This window comes from Embiotoca jacksoni, unplaced genomic scaffold (assembly GCF_022577435.1).
Source record: "Embiotoca jacksoni isolate LCO1_2020_lvr unplaced genomic scaffold, fEmbJac1.0.p SCAF_40, whole genome shotgun sequence".
Classification (NCBI taxonomy): Eukaryota; Metazoa; Chordata; class Actinopteri; family Embiotocidae; genus Embiotoca; species Embiotoca jacksoni.
Genome location: NW_027185393.1, coordinates 229357 through 247413, shown reverse-complemented (window position 1 = coordinate 247413; position 18057 = coordinate 229357). Strand labels below are relative to the sequence as shown.

Sequence of the window (18057 nt, the reverse complement as noted above, 5' to 3'; positions counted from 1 at the left end):
TGGAGGCAAACAAAACGGGGACATTTTAGAGCACTTATTTTTATCCCCAAATGCTACCTCCATTTCTGTCTTTGGTTTTTTAATTTTTGTCTTCTAAGCACTTTGAGGAGGAAGGTATCCCCATCGTTTATGTTTACAGTTACCATGGTTTCACATGTTTGGTACCAGACTGTAATATTCACTCACACACACACAGGATGCTCTGCAGTGGAGCAGCAGATGGACTCTCCTCAGTTCAAATTGGAGTCTGTGATTCTGCCCTGGTGCATTAGCTGTTGGACCTGCGTGTGCGCTGAGCCACTGTTTGTGCACAGCTCCGGCTCCATAAAGGGGAAACAAACTCACCAAACCACACAACACTGCTCTGAGCTAATCAGCCACAGTTTGAGGGGGAAAGGGGAGGTGGGTGAAAAGGGGGGCAGTGGGATTGAGACCGATGGCAAATCTGGAACATGCTAAGGAACACGCTACCGTGCTGAACTTCACAACATATAATGGCAAGTGTCAAGGAGGAGACTGTCAGAAAAACTCAACTTGAAAAAGAAGTGATATGATCAGAGCAAAGAACTTAGTTAACATGGATGAGGTGAGGAGAGACCTCAGAGAATCAGAAGATGAACACTTATCTGCTTGAAAGGAAGCTGCAGTGCTGCCGAAGTGCAACCCAAACAACGCAATGTTCATAGCTCTTTTCATCCAGATAAAACTACACAGTGTTTGAACATTAAACAGTGCGTCCTGAATCATATCTAAAGCATCATGCAAGAGAGCCAATAAAACAAATTGTCATATTGACATTAAAAGGTGTATTTGGGCTGGTTAATACAAACTCATCACTTCCTGAATCCATTTCAAATCAAAAGCCCTCTATGCATTCAGCAGAAAGAAATCCTTTATTTCTTGACAAGGCCTTTATTGTGAAATATTTGCAGTAACAGGTGATTGAAATCACACTGTAGATTAATAATAATAAAAATGTGTGCTCATGTGTTACATACTGCAACACTGATGAACATTTTTTTTAAAGCGTCCATAAAAATGTGAGTTGAATCCTCTTCATGTTTATTTTACTGATGATAATGTTGGAACTGTACCGGACGGTGTAACAAGAATCTGCTGTGTGTTCAGGTGTTAGAACCTCAGAACGTGGATCCATCGATGGTTCAGATGACCTTTCTGGACGACGTGGTCCACTCTCTCCTGAAAGGAGAAAACATCGGCATCACCTCCAGACGAAGGTCCCGATCCAGCCAGAACAACAACACTGCCCACGTGAGCACACACACACACACACCACACACAGCAGCATACGTGCACAGCCGTTAACAGCGTCGTAATGTCATGTAAATCATACTGATTAATTGTTTATTACTCATGCTTTATATGCCAACTTAATACATTAAAAAAGCCAAAATAAAGAAAACAACTATATCAATGTAATTTGTAGAACAACCCCGTTAAGTACATTAAAAAAAATGGAGCTTGAAGTCATCAGTTAGGACTTGTGTGTGTTACTGGGTGGAAGTGAGTCAAAAATAATAACCAGACACACTCACCAAGGAGGAAAATTCAATTCCTTATTGAATAATCTTCAGATTATTTCAGCAAATAACTGATTGGTCTTTAAAATGTCAGACTTTCCATAAATATAACATGGCTGAGAACAATATAGATATAGCGATATAGCGATAGATAGATAGATAGATAGATAGATAGATAGATAGATAGATAGATAGATAGATAGATAGATAGATAGATAGATACTTTATTAATCCCTCAGAGGGAAATTGTTATATGGCCTTTATGTCGTGTTTCTGTCATTGAGCATCGACTGCTGCTTTGATTAGTCAGCCATTTAACTGATCTCAGCACCATCTACACTTCATGTGTTTACCTGTTTGAGACGTTGGTCAACCCAGATTCGAAGCACTCTACAAATCTTTAATTATACAAATTTCCAAAACCAAGAAACAAATCTCAGTTTTCGTTTTTTTATCTGCTGAATCGAGCAACAACTTCTTCCACAGACCTGTTGGACTTCTGTTTTCTGCTTTCACTGTTTCCTAATTGAGGTTTCTATAAAGTCGTCCTCTGTACTGGATACCATTCACCCTTTCATTTGACTGTGATGTCAGAATCGGTTTTTGTAATGTATCAAATGGCCACATATGAAAGGAGCTCGCTTCTGATCCTTCCGTCATTAACGTAATCTGTTCTTGTCCCACATTTTCTCTATATTCTTTTAATTTTGTTCTTTTTTTTTTTTTTTTTTTGTTTTTTTTGTTTTTTTTGTCTTGTTGTTGTTAACACATTAAAGATGGCGGGAGGGAGACCCAGCGGGACTACTGGCAACACTCAGGTACCCCCAAAAATCCCCAACCCCTCCACCCACGCCCCCCCTCCCACCCCTCCAGGCCCATGCGTTCCACAGCACACTGCAAAGCCTGCTGCAGTGTAGTGTCAAATCTGAGAGACAGAATCTGTGCTTGAAGGATCTTATTTTCAATTATCAGCACCTTAAGATTCACCCCCTAATTCACAACCTTTCCTCCCAGCTCAGTGGATTTTCTGTAACAAAGCTGTGATTTATCAGATCAGCAATGAGCTACGAGGAGAGTTGGGGACATTTTATGACAAAACTGGAAAGTACATTTTTCAATTCGCAGTCAGGAAACAAAAAAATATATTGTTTTGGAGCTTCCATGAACTCGTTAGCATCTTTGGAAAATAATTGTGATGCTCTCTGTCTTCACAAAATCATTTGTTTTTTAAATAAACAAGTAGTCCAGATTAATGCTGCTGTAGCGAAAAAATTTCCCCTTGGGGATTAATAAAGTAACTATGTATCTATTTATCTATCTATCTAATGACAGACACCCAGATGTGTAATATATATTTATACCATTGCCACTTTGATCTCTTTGGATTTTCAGACCACTAGTGTTGTGAACCACGTTTCAGCTTTTTACTGTTTTTGAGAAGACAATCAAATTCTCAAGTGTATCTGTAACCCGTAACCTGAATATAACTTTAGCTTTTTCAAAGTGGTTCACTGTGAGAAACACATAATAAGATACTTCAAGCACTCTTCATCTCTTCAGGATATTTTTCTTCCTGGTTCTGTATCGATGACAGCAGTGGCATTATGCTCTGTATGTCCTATGTACGTATGAAGGTGACATCTTTTTGAATCGGTGATGAGATTTTGTTTGTCCAAGGTCAAGTGATGACAATTCTATCCAAAAGGTCAAAGGTAAACTTTACTGTGATATCATAATGTAATGAAAAAAACACTTTCCAGAAAGATTGTGACCAATATTGCACATGTAGTTGGAGACTGAATTTGTGACACTAAAACTGTCTCCACGACATATATTATTATGTTAATTATGTGAGTCTGGACAGACACGGATGTAAACCGGTTGGTTTAGACATACAATGATGATGTGGCTCTTATCACATTGTACAAAAAACAACGTCATATGTGGTCAGGAGTCACACATGCTACATTAAGGCCAGTGATTCCCCTGGCCACGCCCACTAATAGTTTCTGCAGTTTTGTTAAAAAGGAAAAAGTCCTCCACTTGATGCAACTTTTTCCTTTTCAAAGGAACAATGTTGTTTGCAGTCTTTTGAGTGTTCCCTTGTGGGTCATCAGTCTACTTGATGGCTAAATAAACATAATGCACCTTCATGGTTTCTACATCTTGCAACTGAGAGACTAAGAATAGTTCATTATCATATCTTATTTGTCCATGGACCAAATCTCAGTCATGTTTATTACTATTTTAAATACAAACTTCAAGAGCAGTCAAAATAATAATAAAAAAAAATGTCACTATCCTCATGCTTTTTAACTGGTATGGATATGATATCTAGATTATTTGTGTCTATTGTAGGATTTCCAGAGTTTCTCTCTTAGTTAATATCATCACATGGGTACAGTTGCTGGTAGACATCATGTTAGTTGACAACAATTGTGTTGTATTGGACTGAGATACATGAAAAGATGTTTTTAATGTTTTGTTTTTACTGGATAAACTACAAGAAACGTGTCTCGATAGACACTCAGTAACCAGTTTATGTGGAACATGTCCAGTTGCTTTGTTTAAATTCCTCCGTTATGATGGTTCAAAACTCTTTTCGAGGTGTTTTTACTACTGTTGAAGCGGATTTCATTATACATTAGAAGTTTTGACTGATATGTAGTCTGCTGTCATTATAGCGGGTGGACAAAAATATAAACAGGAAATGTCCTTCTACCATGTTAATGCATTATTACTGACTCCTGTGGTTTTATGTGAGCTGTTATCAGATCAAATTCTTTCTTGGACAGACTAATCAGCACCAAATCCGATGTTCATTTTCTGGTGTTCAGTAAATGTCACTGAGATTGATAGTTACCAACAATTGAAATTCATGCAGTAATATATAAATGTAAGAAGGAGCGCTGAGGGTTCAAAAATGTTTATTAGTTTTGTTGAAAATAAGAACATTTACAGGATATTTTAAAACGTAACACTAGATCAGAGTCCAGCTGGAGTTCTTTTCATACAAAGCCTGCAGCAGGAGGTCCGTGTCTGCATGGATTCTTTTTTTAATGAATTAAGTAACAAATGGGGGGTTTAGTATGGAAGGAATCGGAAGTGCTGTGGACAACCACCTTCCAGTTCTGTTTTAATTTATATTTCTTTTTTTCTCCATGACCTCAACAATGTGGAGTGTTGTATATTACTTCCATTACTTTAATGTATTGGTGATAGCGGCATTAGCAGAAACACAAACTACAAGCGTTAGAACAAAAACAAAACATTAACTTGATTCAGGTGTGGTTTATTGCAGGGTTAGTGTAATAGTGATTGTAGAGATGTACCTAATAAACTGGTAACGTGTGTATTCATTCTTGTAATTTACTGATCTTTGTGTTGCTGTGCATGAATCAACATGTGACATTTTATTCTTACAGAGCCATTACACGCGAGCCCAAGCCAACAGCCCCCGCCCCATCATGACGTCCTCAGGCCCCAACCTCAAAAGTTCCCAGGGGACGCTGGCCTCCCAGCTGCAGAGCCAATCACAGCAAAACCAGCAACCGGCCAGCCAATCGCACCACTCGCCGGGCAGCAGTGGGCGGGAACAGAGAGATCAGCGCACCTCTCGCTCTTCCAGGAGGAAAGGATCCGACAGCAGTGTTCCAGAGGAGGACAAGGACAGGAGAGAAGAGACCGCAGGGCGAGGTGAGGGCCGGCACACCACAGTAACCTTCACATGTTGGGTATGACGTGGCAGCACTGCCATTTCATAGATTTTCTGCAACTCTTCTTTTGCCACGGTTGATTGATTGGAATTCATATTTTCTATCAATGAAAACATCACAACTTCATTTCTCTTTGTAATGCCCCTGTCTATGTGAAGAATTCATCTTTAGATGCCTTCCACCATCTCAAGTTTATTTTTATCCACCAGCAGCAGGTCACAAAGGATCCAAATATTAAAAGTGAATGTAGGTCCCCATTAAGCACAAGATTCGACCACAACAGTTGTCTCGTTGACAACGATAGACCACTAGTCCCTGTGGTGTTGCTTGACTTAAATTTTTTGCATTCAAGAGATAGCACTAACTTTAGGAAAACAGACAGTAGCATTCAACAGTGTTTCATGTGTATATTTGGCATTCAGACTGGTCGTTGGTAATGAACAAGAACAATATGGTTTTCATTACAACCTTCCACCATAGTATGGTGGATATGAAAGAGGCGCCCCTTATTTGGCCTTCTGCCCTTCTGCCCAACTTTTTTTTTCTTTCTTTTTGCTTGACTCTTTACTTAAGCTACATCCATATCAATATTTTTTTGTTTTACAATGCAAAACTTATGCTTCTTTTATAATATTTTTTGGGCATGTTGAACTTATCAGTTTCTTTATTATTCACCAGCATACAGTACTTCTGATTGTAACTGTCTGGGTATTTTCTCTCCGTGATCTATCTTAAGAATATTGATGAGGGGGTCTGGATTTTTCAAAACCCACTCTGACCCGACTGATGATTAGAGCCAACACCCCCCCCCCCCCCCACACACACACACACACCCTCTCCACCTGCAAAAATATGTGTCAATCAACCACATGAACCCAAACCTCCAACGTTATTCATAGCCTGTCCCAGAGAGGCATTCGAGGAGACAACATCCAGCGACAACAGCAAAGGAAGCGCTATTTCAGGGTTGTTGTTTTTTTGTTTGTTTATTTTAATTTTAATTTTAAAGTCAACTTTAATGTCAATCCAGCATATGTACAAGACATAGAGAGATTGAAATATTTGTTTTTCACAGTCCCACGATATGCAAAATAAAAAGATAAAACAAGAAAAGTATAAATATGTAACAATAAAAACAGACAACAACCACAGTGATGCTTAACTGCAGTATATATAAGTACAACATAGTGCAAATACAGGTCCATGGTGCAAAAATTCTGACTTTACGGGGTAAGGGGGAAAAAGGGGGGAGAGTTAGGCTTCCCGACAGCTAAGTCTGGAGGAGCGTGCACGGAGGCTGCGGTACTTCGAAGGCAGGAGGCAGAAGAGGGATGACTGTTTGCCCAAACGTTAGCGTAACAGTAATTGAAAGGCATAGCCTATTGTATTTCTGCTAGCCTAAAAGCGTCTGGATGTAGCCTACTGAATAAACATGAATTGCTCCAAAGTGGTTCTTTAATGTCGAATGGCCATCAGAAAAGCAAGTAACCCTTCATCAAAGACACAAAGTCTGTCTGTGTAAAATATGGCTTCATCAAACATATGTGTAAGACTTGAATAAAGAAACAAGTTTTCCAACAGTTTTCTGATGAAATACATCAGATCACGAAAACAATCCTGGATTTAATGGCTTTGAAATGCTGTGAATAAGAACCAAGTGTACACACAGTGCCCCCTACTAGCAGATATCGGACCATGGATCTGTTCATTCACAACCATGTTGAAATTTATCATAAAAATATATTGGTTTTGAAGCAATACATGAATACATTTTCATTTCAGACTCTCTGCAGATAGATCACAGACATTTGTTCCAATCATATCCATACAGATAGAAAATGCTTTATCCCACAACGATAGCAGCTGCTCTCTCTTGAAATGTATTTATTGTGAATAATAAATACAATGCAATACCGTAACATGATAATAAAATATTTGATCGAATTCTACTGATGAATTAAACGTATCAATAATAATCCAAGTATTGTTTGGTTGGTGGACTTTAAACAGTGGCTAAGCTAACCGTAGCGATGTTGTCTAAGACTACCTTTAATACTGGCTTTGGTTACATCATCAATAATATCAGAGGCAGAAGCAGAATATGTTGTTTTGGAAGGCATCACACGTGTCCCAGATATAAAACAGACGAGAGAAAGTTCTCTCAAGGAATTTATTATGGGTGGTCAGTAAAAAAAAAGCTACAATCAGCAGGATGCTTGTGATGATCAACCGTGTGTTTGAGTGTCCAACAATAACTTGTTTATTTTGATTTGTCCAGAGTCAAAGTCCAAGGTGAAGCAGGCGGTGAACAAACGCAGGAAGGGCGAAGAAGATGAGAAGAAGGCGGGTTTAAAGAGGTTGAAGACTGACATGACCTCTGACCTATCAGAGAGCAGTGACTCAGAAAATCCACACAACAAGAGGACCGCTCACTCCTCCTGCTCCTCGTCCTCCTCGTCCTCTTCGTCATCCTCCTCGTCCTCTTCGTCCTCCTCTTCGGAGCCCAACTCCGAGAACGAGCTGAAGACTCGTAGCAGTGACGTGAAACCGACTGCCGTTTCCAGAATGGAGGAGGACGAGAAGCCGCAGATGCAGGCGCCCAAAATAAACGACTCCTCATCTCTCATTGGTCGCCTGTCTCCGTGGGTGGAGCTTGAGACGACAGAGGACATCAAAAAGAGTGTGGTCAAGGAAACGGGCAAAACGATAACGAAGGAAGAGGAGGAGCTGGTGGCGGTAACTCAGATCACCCAGTCTCCACGGCAACAGACGCCTGACACCATCCAGGGCAGCATGATGGAGAACAGCAAGAACACCGTGAAGGGTAACGTCAGCTTCTACCATGATGCTGCGATGATTCTTAGTCATCATAGATTGAGTTGAGTGTTCTCATATCGTTTTTGTTTTTGTTTTTGTTTGTAGCGTCTTCTCGATCCCAGACGCCGTCGCTGTCCCACCTCCACGGCAGCGGCGTGATCGACATCACGGATGACGCCCAGGCCACTGTTCACCAGGAGAGCTCGGAGGCCGTGTCTGCACTCCTCGCCTCCCAGAACGCAGAGTCCACGGCCCTCTCACCTTACCTCCCGCTCAACCCCTCCCCCGTCTCCTCTCCTCCCATCCCTCCATCTCCCTCACCGTCAGAGGGAGGCCGCAGAACGGACCTGGAGCCTCCCGTTCAGCAGCAGCAGCAGCAGCAGCAGCAAAGCATTATGGGAAGTGGCATTACAGCAGCCAGGAGTACAAGCAGCAAGATAGAGTTTGCTCCCTCTGAGGTCATCAGGTGAGAACAGAAAGTATATTTATGTGCATGTCTTAAAGTTCTGAACGTTATTAGTTATTAGACCTTCTGGTCACAAAAAAGATCGAGAGCGTCACAACTGGCAACCCCATGTCAACAAGAGAAGAAAAAACAGCAGCCTTAGGGTCTTAGTAGTATACCTGAGTTGTATCACTTCCACTGGCTGTTTTAAAAAAATATATATGTCTATTACATCATATTTAATAACAATCACCTTCCTTTGCTCAAGAGTTTAATCACATTTAATCTAATTTTATTTTATTTATTTGGCACTAAGTCACAACATCAGTCATCTCAGGACATAATAAAGTCCTCAGAACAGAGACAGAGAGAGAGAGAGACAGACATGGAGAGAGAAACAGAGAGAGGGAGAGACAGACAGACAGAGAGAGACAGAGACAAAGAGAGAGTAACTGAGACAGAAGGCATTCAGATAATGCAACACAGTTCAAGTTTACAAATGTATTGAGAGTGAAAGAAAAAAGGAGAGAAGATCATTGCATCATGAAAGGTCCTCCAGCAGCCTGGGTCGATAACAGCATCACCGACCGGCGGCTCAAACTCACCCTGAAAGAACTTTGATAGAAGAACATGAGCTTCATGGGTCTGAACCTGAATTTATTCCAAAACGACCTGAGGATCTGCTATCAGGGACAAATGCTGCAATAGAGCAGAAATAGCATTTTGCTCCGGTCAATACTGTAGAGAAGGTAAAATATCAATAGCAAGCACTGAAAAGTGAAGCAGTGCTTCCTGCAATTAACTTTGTATTTGTCTTAATGTTGAGATTCTGTTTGTTTCCTATTGCTCGCCTTTATTTACAGTAGGAAACACCAACAGTTTTCTATGTACATATGTAAAACCGTTTTTTTCTGTGCTATATTTTCAGGCCGGTCACATCGATGGCCGAAAACTTGATGCTGGGGGAGAAGGAGAAAACTGTTCCCTCTCATCATCATCATCATCATCTTCATCACCATCAACAGCAGCACACACAACCACCGCAGCAACACTACCCATCCGTTCATCCCAGCATCAAGAGCCCATCTTTACCCGAAGAGATGAGAAAACACCCACAGCAAATGCCCCCCCTCAAAATGAACACAGTCCTCCCCCCTGACTTATCCAAATCGAAGATGAGCCCCAGCCTGAACCCCAATGCAGCTCAGCTCGACCCCCAGAAACTGAAAACCCAGCACCCCAACAACTCTCAGAGACACCCCTACCCCAACACAAACCCAGCGGACTTTCTGAAAACCAAGCCCCACCTGGGCCTGTTGGACATCTCCAAACCTAAACCCAACACCTCCCCCGAGGTCTCTAAACATAAAATACCACGGTACTCAGATACCTCCTCGCCCCCAATAGGCCGTTTGCCCACTAAAGCCGAGTCAGCAGAACCTCCCCGGTCTGGTTTCAAGCCGGTGCTGACGCGGTGCGAGTCGGGTTTAGTCAGTACGATCAACAGCATCACCAAGAGTCCGCTGATCATCGACAAGAACGAGACCTTCACTGTTTACCGGGACCCAGCTCTGGTTCGGCCCGACACGGAGAACCCTGCCCCCGCGTCTCTCTCTTCCAACCACGTGGCCACCTATCTCCACCCCCACCTGCACACCTTGCACTCCCCCTCCCCCCACTCCCACTCCCACTCCCACTCCTCCTGCCTCACCTCAGCATCACACCCGCACGCCGCCTCCCACCTCCTCGCCTCCCCTCACAACGCCGCCCTACCTCACCCGCACCTGCTGCCCCCCGGCGTGCTCCCAGCCATGCCCCCTCCCACCGCGTCTCTCCTGGGAGGCCACCCTCGGCTCGATTCCCCAGGAGGCCTGGGCCACCTCGCCCTGCCACATCCGGCAGCCGCCCACCAGCAGCAGTTTCTACAGGTGTGACTCCCCATATGTACACACTACTGTCATGTAAAGTCCAGCTGTGGATGGTGGATGGGGGTTGGAAAAGAGAAATGTTGTCTCCTCTTGCTGTTTGTTCATTAACATTATTCACACCATCCTTTTCAATAAGATAAGAAGCTAAAAACTTTGTGTCTTTTGTTTGCAGAGTCAGGGCCCCCATCCACCCCCTCTCCTGGCCCAGGCTCACAGCGGGGCCCCGGGGCTCGGCCTGTACCCGATCCTGTGGCAGTACCCCAATGGGACACCGACGTCCTACTCTGCGGGACTCAACCTGCCCCCCACAGCGAAGTGGGTCCACCCGGAAAATCCTGTGACCGTGAACTCCGAGGCCTCTCTCAGGAGGGTATGTGCAGCGAAGCTCGCCTCTATTTCAGTGGGTCCTAGAACGTGTCCCAGCTCTCTGGGTGTCAGTCCAAAGATGAACGTACCCTCATTAGGACAGCCCTGTCTGCTGATTGTGGACATTCGGTCACCTGTTTTAGCGCCTTGTTTTTGTTATGAGCATGTGAGGGATAAAACACAACAAGCTGTGGGTTTATATGATTATAGCAGGTTTGGGCGCTTTAGTAATGTTATAATAATACATTTACTGCTTGAAGTAGATTATCTCTCATGTCATTTCCACTTCAGATTATTCACTACTTAAATGTTGCTTCAGAGGCTCATTAACAGCTGAAACTATACACGTCCCTGCTGAGTATTAGACCTCCGATAAGGAGCTTTTTGTGTTTACACTCTGCAGCCAATAAGAACTTTGTGTCCACGGCAGGAGAGGAAATTGTGAAACAAGCAGTGGGTGTAATTTATGGTGACACACTTTTCTGTAGGTTACACAGAAATATGTGACCACATTTTGTATCTGTGGATTTCACATTCACGTGGTTTACTATTGTGATGATAAATGATGTGCATATGTGTGTGTGTTGTGTGCAGAACACCGCTAGTCCGTGGCTGCACCAGGCTGCCGGTGGTGACAGTCTGGGTTTGCTGAGCCACGTTCCCATCCGGCCGGCCAGCGCTGACGCCCACCGCCCCCCTGTCAAGATACACACACACTCAAGCCCGCCGCTGTCGAAGGCTTGCATGGACGTGCATAAAGAGTAAGTGGAAAGATCCGGAACAAGTTCTTCTCCAGAAGACTGAACTACCTTCAATGTGCTGTCGATCTGACACCAATAAAATACGACAAGTTGCCCGAGTCAGATGATTCAGGATTTATTAATTGTTGGATAAACCCAACATATAAGATAGAACACAAAGTTGTCGACGACGATTCCAAGATGGATGTTGCTGCAAAGAAGCTACAGATTCTATAATCTGGATTCACACATCTTCAAGCCCACGACACAAAAGATACCACACAATCACCGCAGTTTCACGGTGAACACCTTTAGTTAGTGTCACCTATTCGCACTCCGTTATGGCATCGTGTTCACAGGAATAGGACAGACACGAGATACGGATTTTGCAAAAGACAAGTTTGCTGTATAAGGAAGGAAGACCGGGAACGCCAGGGTAGTCAGATGAAGCGAAGTGGCACGAATCCCATATTTAGGCAGTTCAGACAGAATGCTGTTCATTCAGCAGCCTATGCCCCACTTACGTAACCACCAGCCATTGTCACCTTGCTGAATACCCATACACGCAAACACAGCGTCATTGACACATCCGGTTTCTCTTTGGCCTAGTTATGTCATGTTTATTAGAAACTGCAGATAACCTACACCTACCCATCACATTTGGTCTAATTGTATATTTTTGAAAGCATGACTTATTGTCATGATTCTTTTTCCTGTTTTTCCCTTCTTTAATATCTTAATATTTTTTTTTTCATGTCAGGTTAAATCCATTGAGGTGTGCTCCATTATTGTTTGCTCCATCTTATCTGTCTTTAAATTCCTCATATCATACAAACATGAGCAGTAGATCTTTGAACCGAATGTTTGTTGGAATGCATGTAAAGACGTGTAAAATGCAGTGAACTGTTTGACTCGTGTGTTTGCAGAGATCTGGATAAGAAAGGCTTTGTAGATCCCATCAGGACGTTGACGTTGGCACAACTGAAACAGGAGCAGACAGACAGAAGTCGCACGCCAACGGGAAAAGAGATGCACCTGCACCGCCTCTACCTGGATCCCCACTGCAAGGCCCGCCTGACAAACACACAGGTACAATGGGGTAGAGCCCACGGCATCCTTATTGTCTTCATAAGTAGCAGTGGTTGCAATATCTTAATCAAAAGCCCCAATAAATAGATAAACCTGCTTCTTCCTGTTCTTCCCTGTCGGAGGTTTTTCTTCCTTAAAGGGGAGTTTGTTCCACCGAGCTTATGCAAATTGTTAAATTCCTCTGTATAATGTTGTAACGTTCTGTTGTAAGGACTTTACTGTGTTAAGTGCCTTGAAATAACTTGTGAATTGACGCTATATGAGTAAAACTAAATTGAATTGCCTATCTATTACTTTTAAAGCAGATGCAAAAAAGAAATCTTGAAAATCATATCTCTTCTGGTTGATGGTGACCATTCAGAATGGAGACATACAATGACATCCAGTATTACATTATCAGCTCCTTTTTTTTTCTTTTTTTTTTACAGTATGTGCATTTTCTTTCTCAGGATGCAGTTCAGGCAGCAGACCGAGCCAGTAAATACAAAGAAGAGAATCGGCAAATCCTGAAGGAGAGTATCGAGGTCGCTCCCTTCACGGCTAAGATCCAGCACTCCGGTGACCCCATGATGGACAGGGACAGAGAGAGAAGCAGAGAGCCGGCCTTCCCTGTTCGGATTCCAGCTCTCGCCTCCCCGAGCCCCAAGGCCAGCCACGCTCATCCCCATGTCATCCAGTCAGAAAAGAGCAACTACTTCACCACGCTGTCTAACAGCGTCGTGAACGAGCCTCCGAGGCTCTACCCTTCCAAGGAGCTCAGCTCTTACTATGAGAAAATATCCCTCAGAGCCCCGGGGGTTGTTGCCAGTGTCGGGGCCACCGTGCCGAGCCAGGCAGCTCTGTCGCTGGGCAGCTACAGCTCCAAGGTCTCCCTCTCTAAGCCCCCTCCTCTAATTAAGCACCAGCCAGAGGGAGGTGAGGGTTTGGCAGGAAAAATCACAGAGCAGCTCAGCCAGCAGGTGACGCTGGTCCAACCGCAGCATCAGCACCACACGAGTGTAGACAGGCTAGAGCGCCACAGCCCGGCCATTTCTCCTTGCTCCTCTACATCATCCTCCTCATCGTCTGCCTCCAACCACCACCATCATCATCATCACCATCACCACCAACAGCAGCAGCAGCTGCAGCTGCAGCAGCAGCAGCAGCAGCAGCAGCATCAGCAGCAACAACACCAGCTCAGGGCAATGCCATCTCTCCACCGAGCGCCCGTCTTCCATCCGCCCACGCAGCACGCGCTGGAACGCAAAGAGGCTGCCGAGCGCGAGAGGGAGCGGGAGAAAGAAAGGGAGCGGGAGAGAGCCGGTTACGGTGGACGCCTGTCTCCACCGACCCTCACGCCCATCCAGCCCGTCAGCTTAGCAGCAGCTGGTAGCAAAACATCGGCAGAGCAACAAAAGCCCCCCACACTGCTGCCAGAACTCAGGGACATCAAGGGTCACGGAAATGTTTCTGCCATCACTTCTGTAGCCTCTACCATCAGCGGAGAGAGTATGACGTCATCAGCAGACGGGTGGAGGGGTGAAGACATGATTCAGGAAAGAGGAGGAATGTACCCTGGAGAAAAAGGGGTGTCACGGGGCAAACCCCAAGCAGCAATGGCGTCCGTCATCGTGCGTCCATCAACCTCTATTAAGTACAACAGTCCTGTTGGTGCTAACAAATCTGGTGCTATTATCCATAAGGAGCCCCCCCAGGGGAGGGCCTACCCATCCAAGCTTCAGGGGGAATGTCCGAGGCTTGGCGAGAGTGTTACAGAGGCGGGAGCGGGAAAAGTTATCCAGCTCAATTCAAACCTCGATGACATGTGTGTCCAGTACAAAAAGACTTTCATGCGTGGCATGCAGGGACTTATAGGAAGCTGCACCACAAACTCTGTGTGCAGGACTGCTGTTTCACCAACTGTTGGCGTACACAATAAAAGTGTGACTGCCACCGCTGAGTCCGAGTACTCCGTCTCAGCTCGGGGGGAGTTTGTAGCACTTAAAACTGGCATCGGTGGCCGGCTGCTCTGCCACGCAGGACCAGAGAGAGAGAGAGAGCACCAGGAGGGCTTCGGCTCTTGTACCACGTCTCCGGGGGCGTCTCTGTCTCCATCGACTTCGGCAGGATCGCCCCGGCCCAGTCCGAGCCTCACCCCCACACTCAGCTCCATTTCTGGCTCTAGTCAGCCTTACTCCCCCTCTTTCATCCACCTCAAGAAGCACAAGGCTGCTTTGGCTGCAGCCCAGTCCAGAAACAACCTCCCCACTGCTCCCACATCCATCATAACTGGAAACCCCTCATTAATTGTGGATTCAGACAAAACTCCCATTCATAACCACCCACCCTCTTCCTCCCAAGCCTCCTCATCCTCGGTTGACAGCGGTAGCAGTAGCTCGGCAAGCGGGAGCACCACACCGGGCAAGTCCAGCCCCCTGCCTAACGGCCAGTCCTCCGGGTCGGCCTCGACAAGCTGCGGGCAGCCCAGCAACTACCACAAGCTGAAGAAAGCCTGGCTAACCCGGCACTCCGAAGAGGACAGGAACACGACGGCTGCTACGAGCTGCACCAGTACTAAAGTAGAGAAACTGCCCTGCATCACTACCAGCACAAGTAACGCCGCCGCCATGTCAGACATGATCAAACCATGCACAGTCAACCTCAGCGCCTCAACCTCCAGCGAGGTGGACATGAGCAAAGACTGCGGAAGCAAAGCCGACAGAGAGAGACTGCTGGAAGAAAAGACGGCAGGAGGTGGGGACGAGAGGAAAGCGTCTACTTTATTCAGGCGGGTGAGCAAACGCTCATACGAGTCCGCTTCAGAGAGCGGGGGCGATGACTCCGACAACAGTGAGAGCAAGATGGAGGGTCGAGCAAAGCGTCAGCCCAAACCGACCTACAAGAAGAAACAGAACGACATGGCCAGAAGAAAAGGGGACAATGACAAAGAGGACGATGACGTGAAGCCCAACGGGATCTTCAGATCAGCCAGAGAGAAGACTAAACTCAAACAGGCCAGCAGCAGTGAGTCTTGTATTGTTGGTACACACTTGGGCAATTAAAGCATTGGTGTCGGGCGAGGACAGGTTTTCTGTTCTTAAGTTTTAAGCCCCTGCTCACCCTTTAAGTTGTAGTTTACATCCATCCATCTACATCAAGAAGAAAACGCTTGACCTCAGCGTCATCACATTTAACTAGACACTAGTTGTTGATTCCATCAGAGTAGCTGAGCAAATGTTAATGTGAACAGGGTTTCCAGGCTAAAACCACAGTGAAGAAAAGTGTAGCTGTGAGCAGTCATCCTGCAGCTCTACGGCACAGAGAATAACATGAAGTCTACACCATACGTTTTTAAGCTCTTCAGGCTCAGGGCTTCAGTACATTCAATTTGCAAATAAACCAATGGATACAGCAATAACGTCCCAGGCGTGAGTAGATTCATATCCGTTTTAAAAGAGCGGTGTGGGAAACCTAGCTGCTGTAACAGAAAGTGCCCAAATGTTTAGGGTTCAAAAGTATCTGGACACATGACTGCTAAATCAAAGACCTCTGTTTAAAGCAATCAAGTAATATTCCTGGTCACATTTATCAAATGTTACTCAAACAGGAAGAAATAGCATGTCAACACATATATTACCTTCTACCCCCCTAGATGGATGGATGATATCTATAATTTAGTTTTCTAGGATTTTTTTTCTTGGAAATTGATTCTCATTTTATCTTCTTTCCAATTTTAAGTGTAAGAAAATCCTCATCTATGTTCTTTTTTTGTATTCCTCTGTCTACGTTCATGTTGTAATATCTTTGACACCAACTCGTTGAGCCCCTCTTTATTAATCCCATCATAAAGTGTAGGTGTCATCAATGGTTTGATGATGTGCCCTCTGTTCAGATGGGATCCCCCGCTCCGTGCTGAAGGACTGGAGGAAGGTGAAGAAGCTGAAGCAGACGGGGGAATCTTTCCTGCAGGACGACTCGTGTTCAGAAATTGGACCGAACCTGCAGAAGTGTCGGGAGTGCCGTGTGGTCCGCAGCAAGAAGGGGGAGGAGCCAACACACTCCCCGGTCTTCTGTCGCTTCTACTATTTCAGACGGTAAAGCTCTCTTTTGATTTTAAAATTTGTCTAACATTTGCGCTAATTTTGATGTTTTTTTGTGGAATTTAAAACAACATCGCAATGCCTGCGACAGTCAAATAATAAGTATGGAGCAAACACATCCAGGATCAGGTTATTTCCAGTTCAATAGAAGCTTTTCTCCAAAAAGGCTCAACATATTTTGAACTTCCTTGTTTTTCAGTTGTTCCCCCTCACTGTTGCTGCTCTCCCCCAAATTTATTTTCATTATGGTGTGTGCAAATGATAACAACAGATATTACGCACAGAAAAGGAAGAAATTAAAAAAAACATGAATTTGGATCTGACTGTTTTGACAAAGAAGATGTGATATAAGACCAGATCATTGACATTAAATGCAAGAGAGCTGACACTAAAAAAAGATTGGATTTGTTTTTTTCACACTTCCTTGAAAAACAGGGTCACTGTTGTCACAACATTGTCACAACAATGAATTTGCACCACGTCAGCATGTCATGTGTACTTGACTATACATTCCTGTTAAAGATCCTGGGAATGCCTGAAAACATAATGAGTTGCAGCTGTAGTGACCTCCAACTAACCAATGCCTCTGGATGCTTTGATCGGGGCCTGAAACGCCTCCATGACTCACTTTCATTAATTTACATTCCATATAATTCACCGCTGATGGGGAGCAGTGGAGCTGCTTGTATGAACAGAAGGAGGGAGGAGAGAGGATCTGCCCTAACTACACCACATAGATTATTCATCATACAGTGGGTACGGAAAGTATTCAGACCCCTTTAAATTTTTCACTCTTTGTTTCATTGCAGCCATTTGCTAAAATCAAAAAAGTTCATTTTATTTCTCATTAATGTACACTCAGCACCCCATCTTGACAGAAAAAAACAAATGTAGAAATTTGTGCAAATTTATTAAAAAAGAAAAACAAATATCACATGGTCATAAGTATTCAGATCCTTTGCTGTGACACTCATATTTAACTCACATGCTGTCCATTTCTTCTGATCCTCCTTGAGATGGTTCTACTCCTTCATTGGAGTCCAGCTGTGTTTAATTAAACTGATTGGACTTGATTAGGAAAGGCACACACCTGTCTATATAAGACCTTACAGCTCACAGTGCATGTCAGAGCAAATGAGAATCATGAGGTCGAAGGAACTGTCCAAGGAGCTCAGAGACAGAATTGTGGCAAGGCACAGATCTGGCCAAGGTTACAAAATAATTTCTGCAGCACTCAAGGTTCCTAAGAGCGCAGTGGCCTCCATAATCCTTAAATGGAAGAAGTTTGGGACGACCAGAACTCTTCCTAGACCTGGCCGTCCAGCCAAACTGAGCA

At 44.4% G+C, this 18057-nt stretch overlaps 1 protein-coding gene across 3 annotated transcripts in view; it reads left to right on the top strand.

Annotated features, from left to right (window-relative positions):
- The window catches only part of jmjd1cb (jumonji domain containing 1Cb), a 91183-nt gene that overhangs the window by 48030 nt on the left and 25096 nt on the right, over positions 1-18057 (top strand). Inside the window, exons 5-15 of one of the 3 annotated variants that reach the window (XM_069168576.1) lie at positions 1129-1272; positions 2318-2359; positions 4967-5237; positions 7536-8081; positions 8180-8540; positions 9448-10447; positions 10620-10817; positions 11408-11574; positions 12480-12642; positions 13071-15645; positions 16514-16715. In XM_069168576.1, coding sequence (XP_069024677.1) covers positions 1129-1272; positions 2318-2359; positions 4967-5237; positions 7536-8081; positions 8180-8540; positions 9448-10447; positions 10620-10817; positions 11408-11574; positions 12480-12642; positions 13071-15645; positions 16514-16715 — 5669 coding nt within the window. The remainder of the gene's footprint in view (positions 1-1128; positions 1273-2317; positions 2360-4966; positions 5238-7535; positions 8082-8179; positions 8541-9447; positions 10448-10619; positions 10818-11407; positions 11575-12479; positions 12643-13070; positions 15646-16513; positions 16716-18057) is intronic. The other 2 variants (XM_069168575.1, XM_069168577.1) reach the window with 2 other exon arrangements.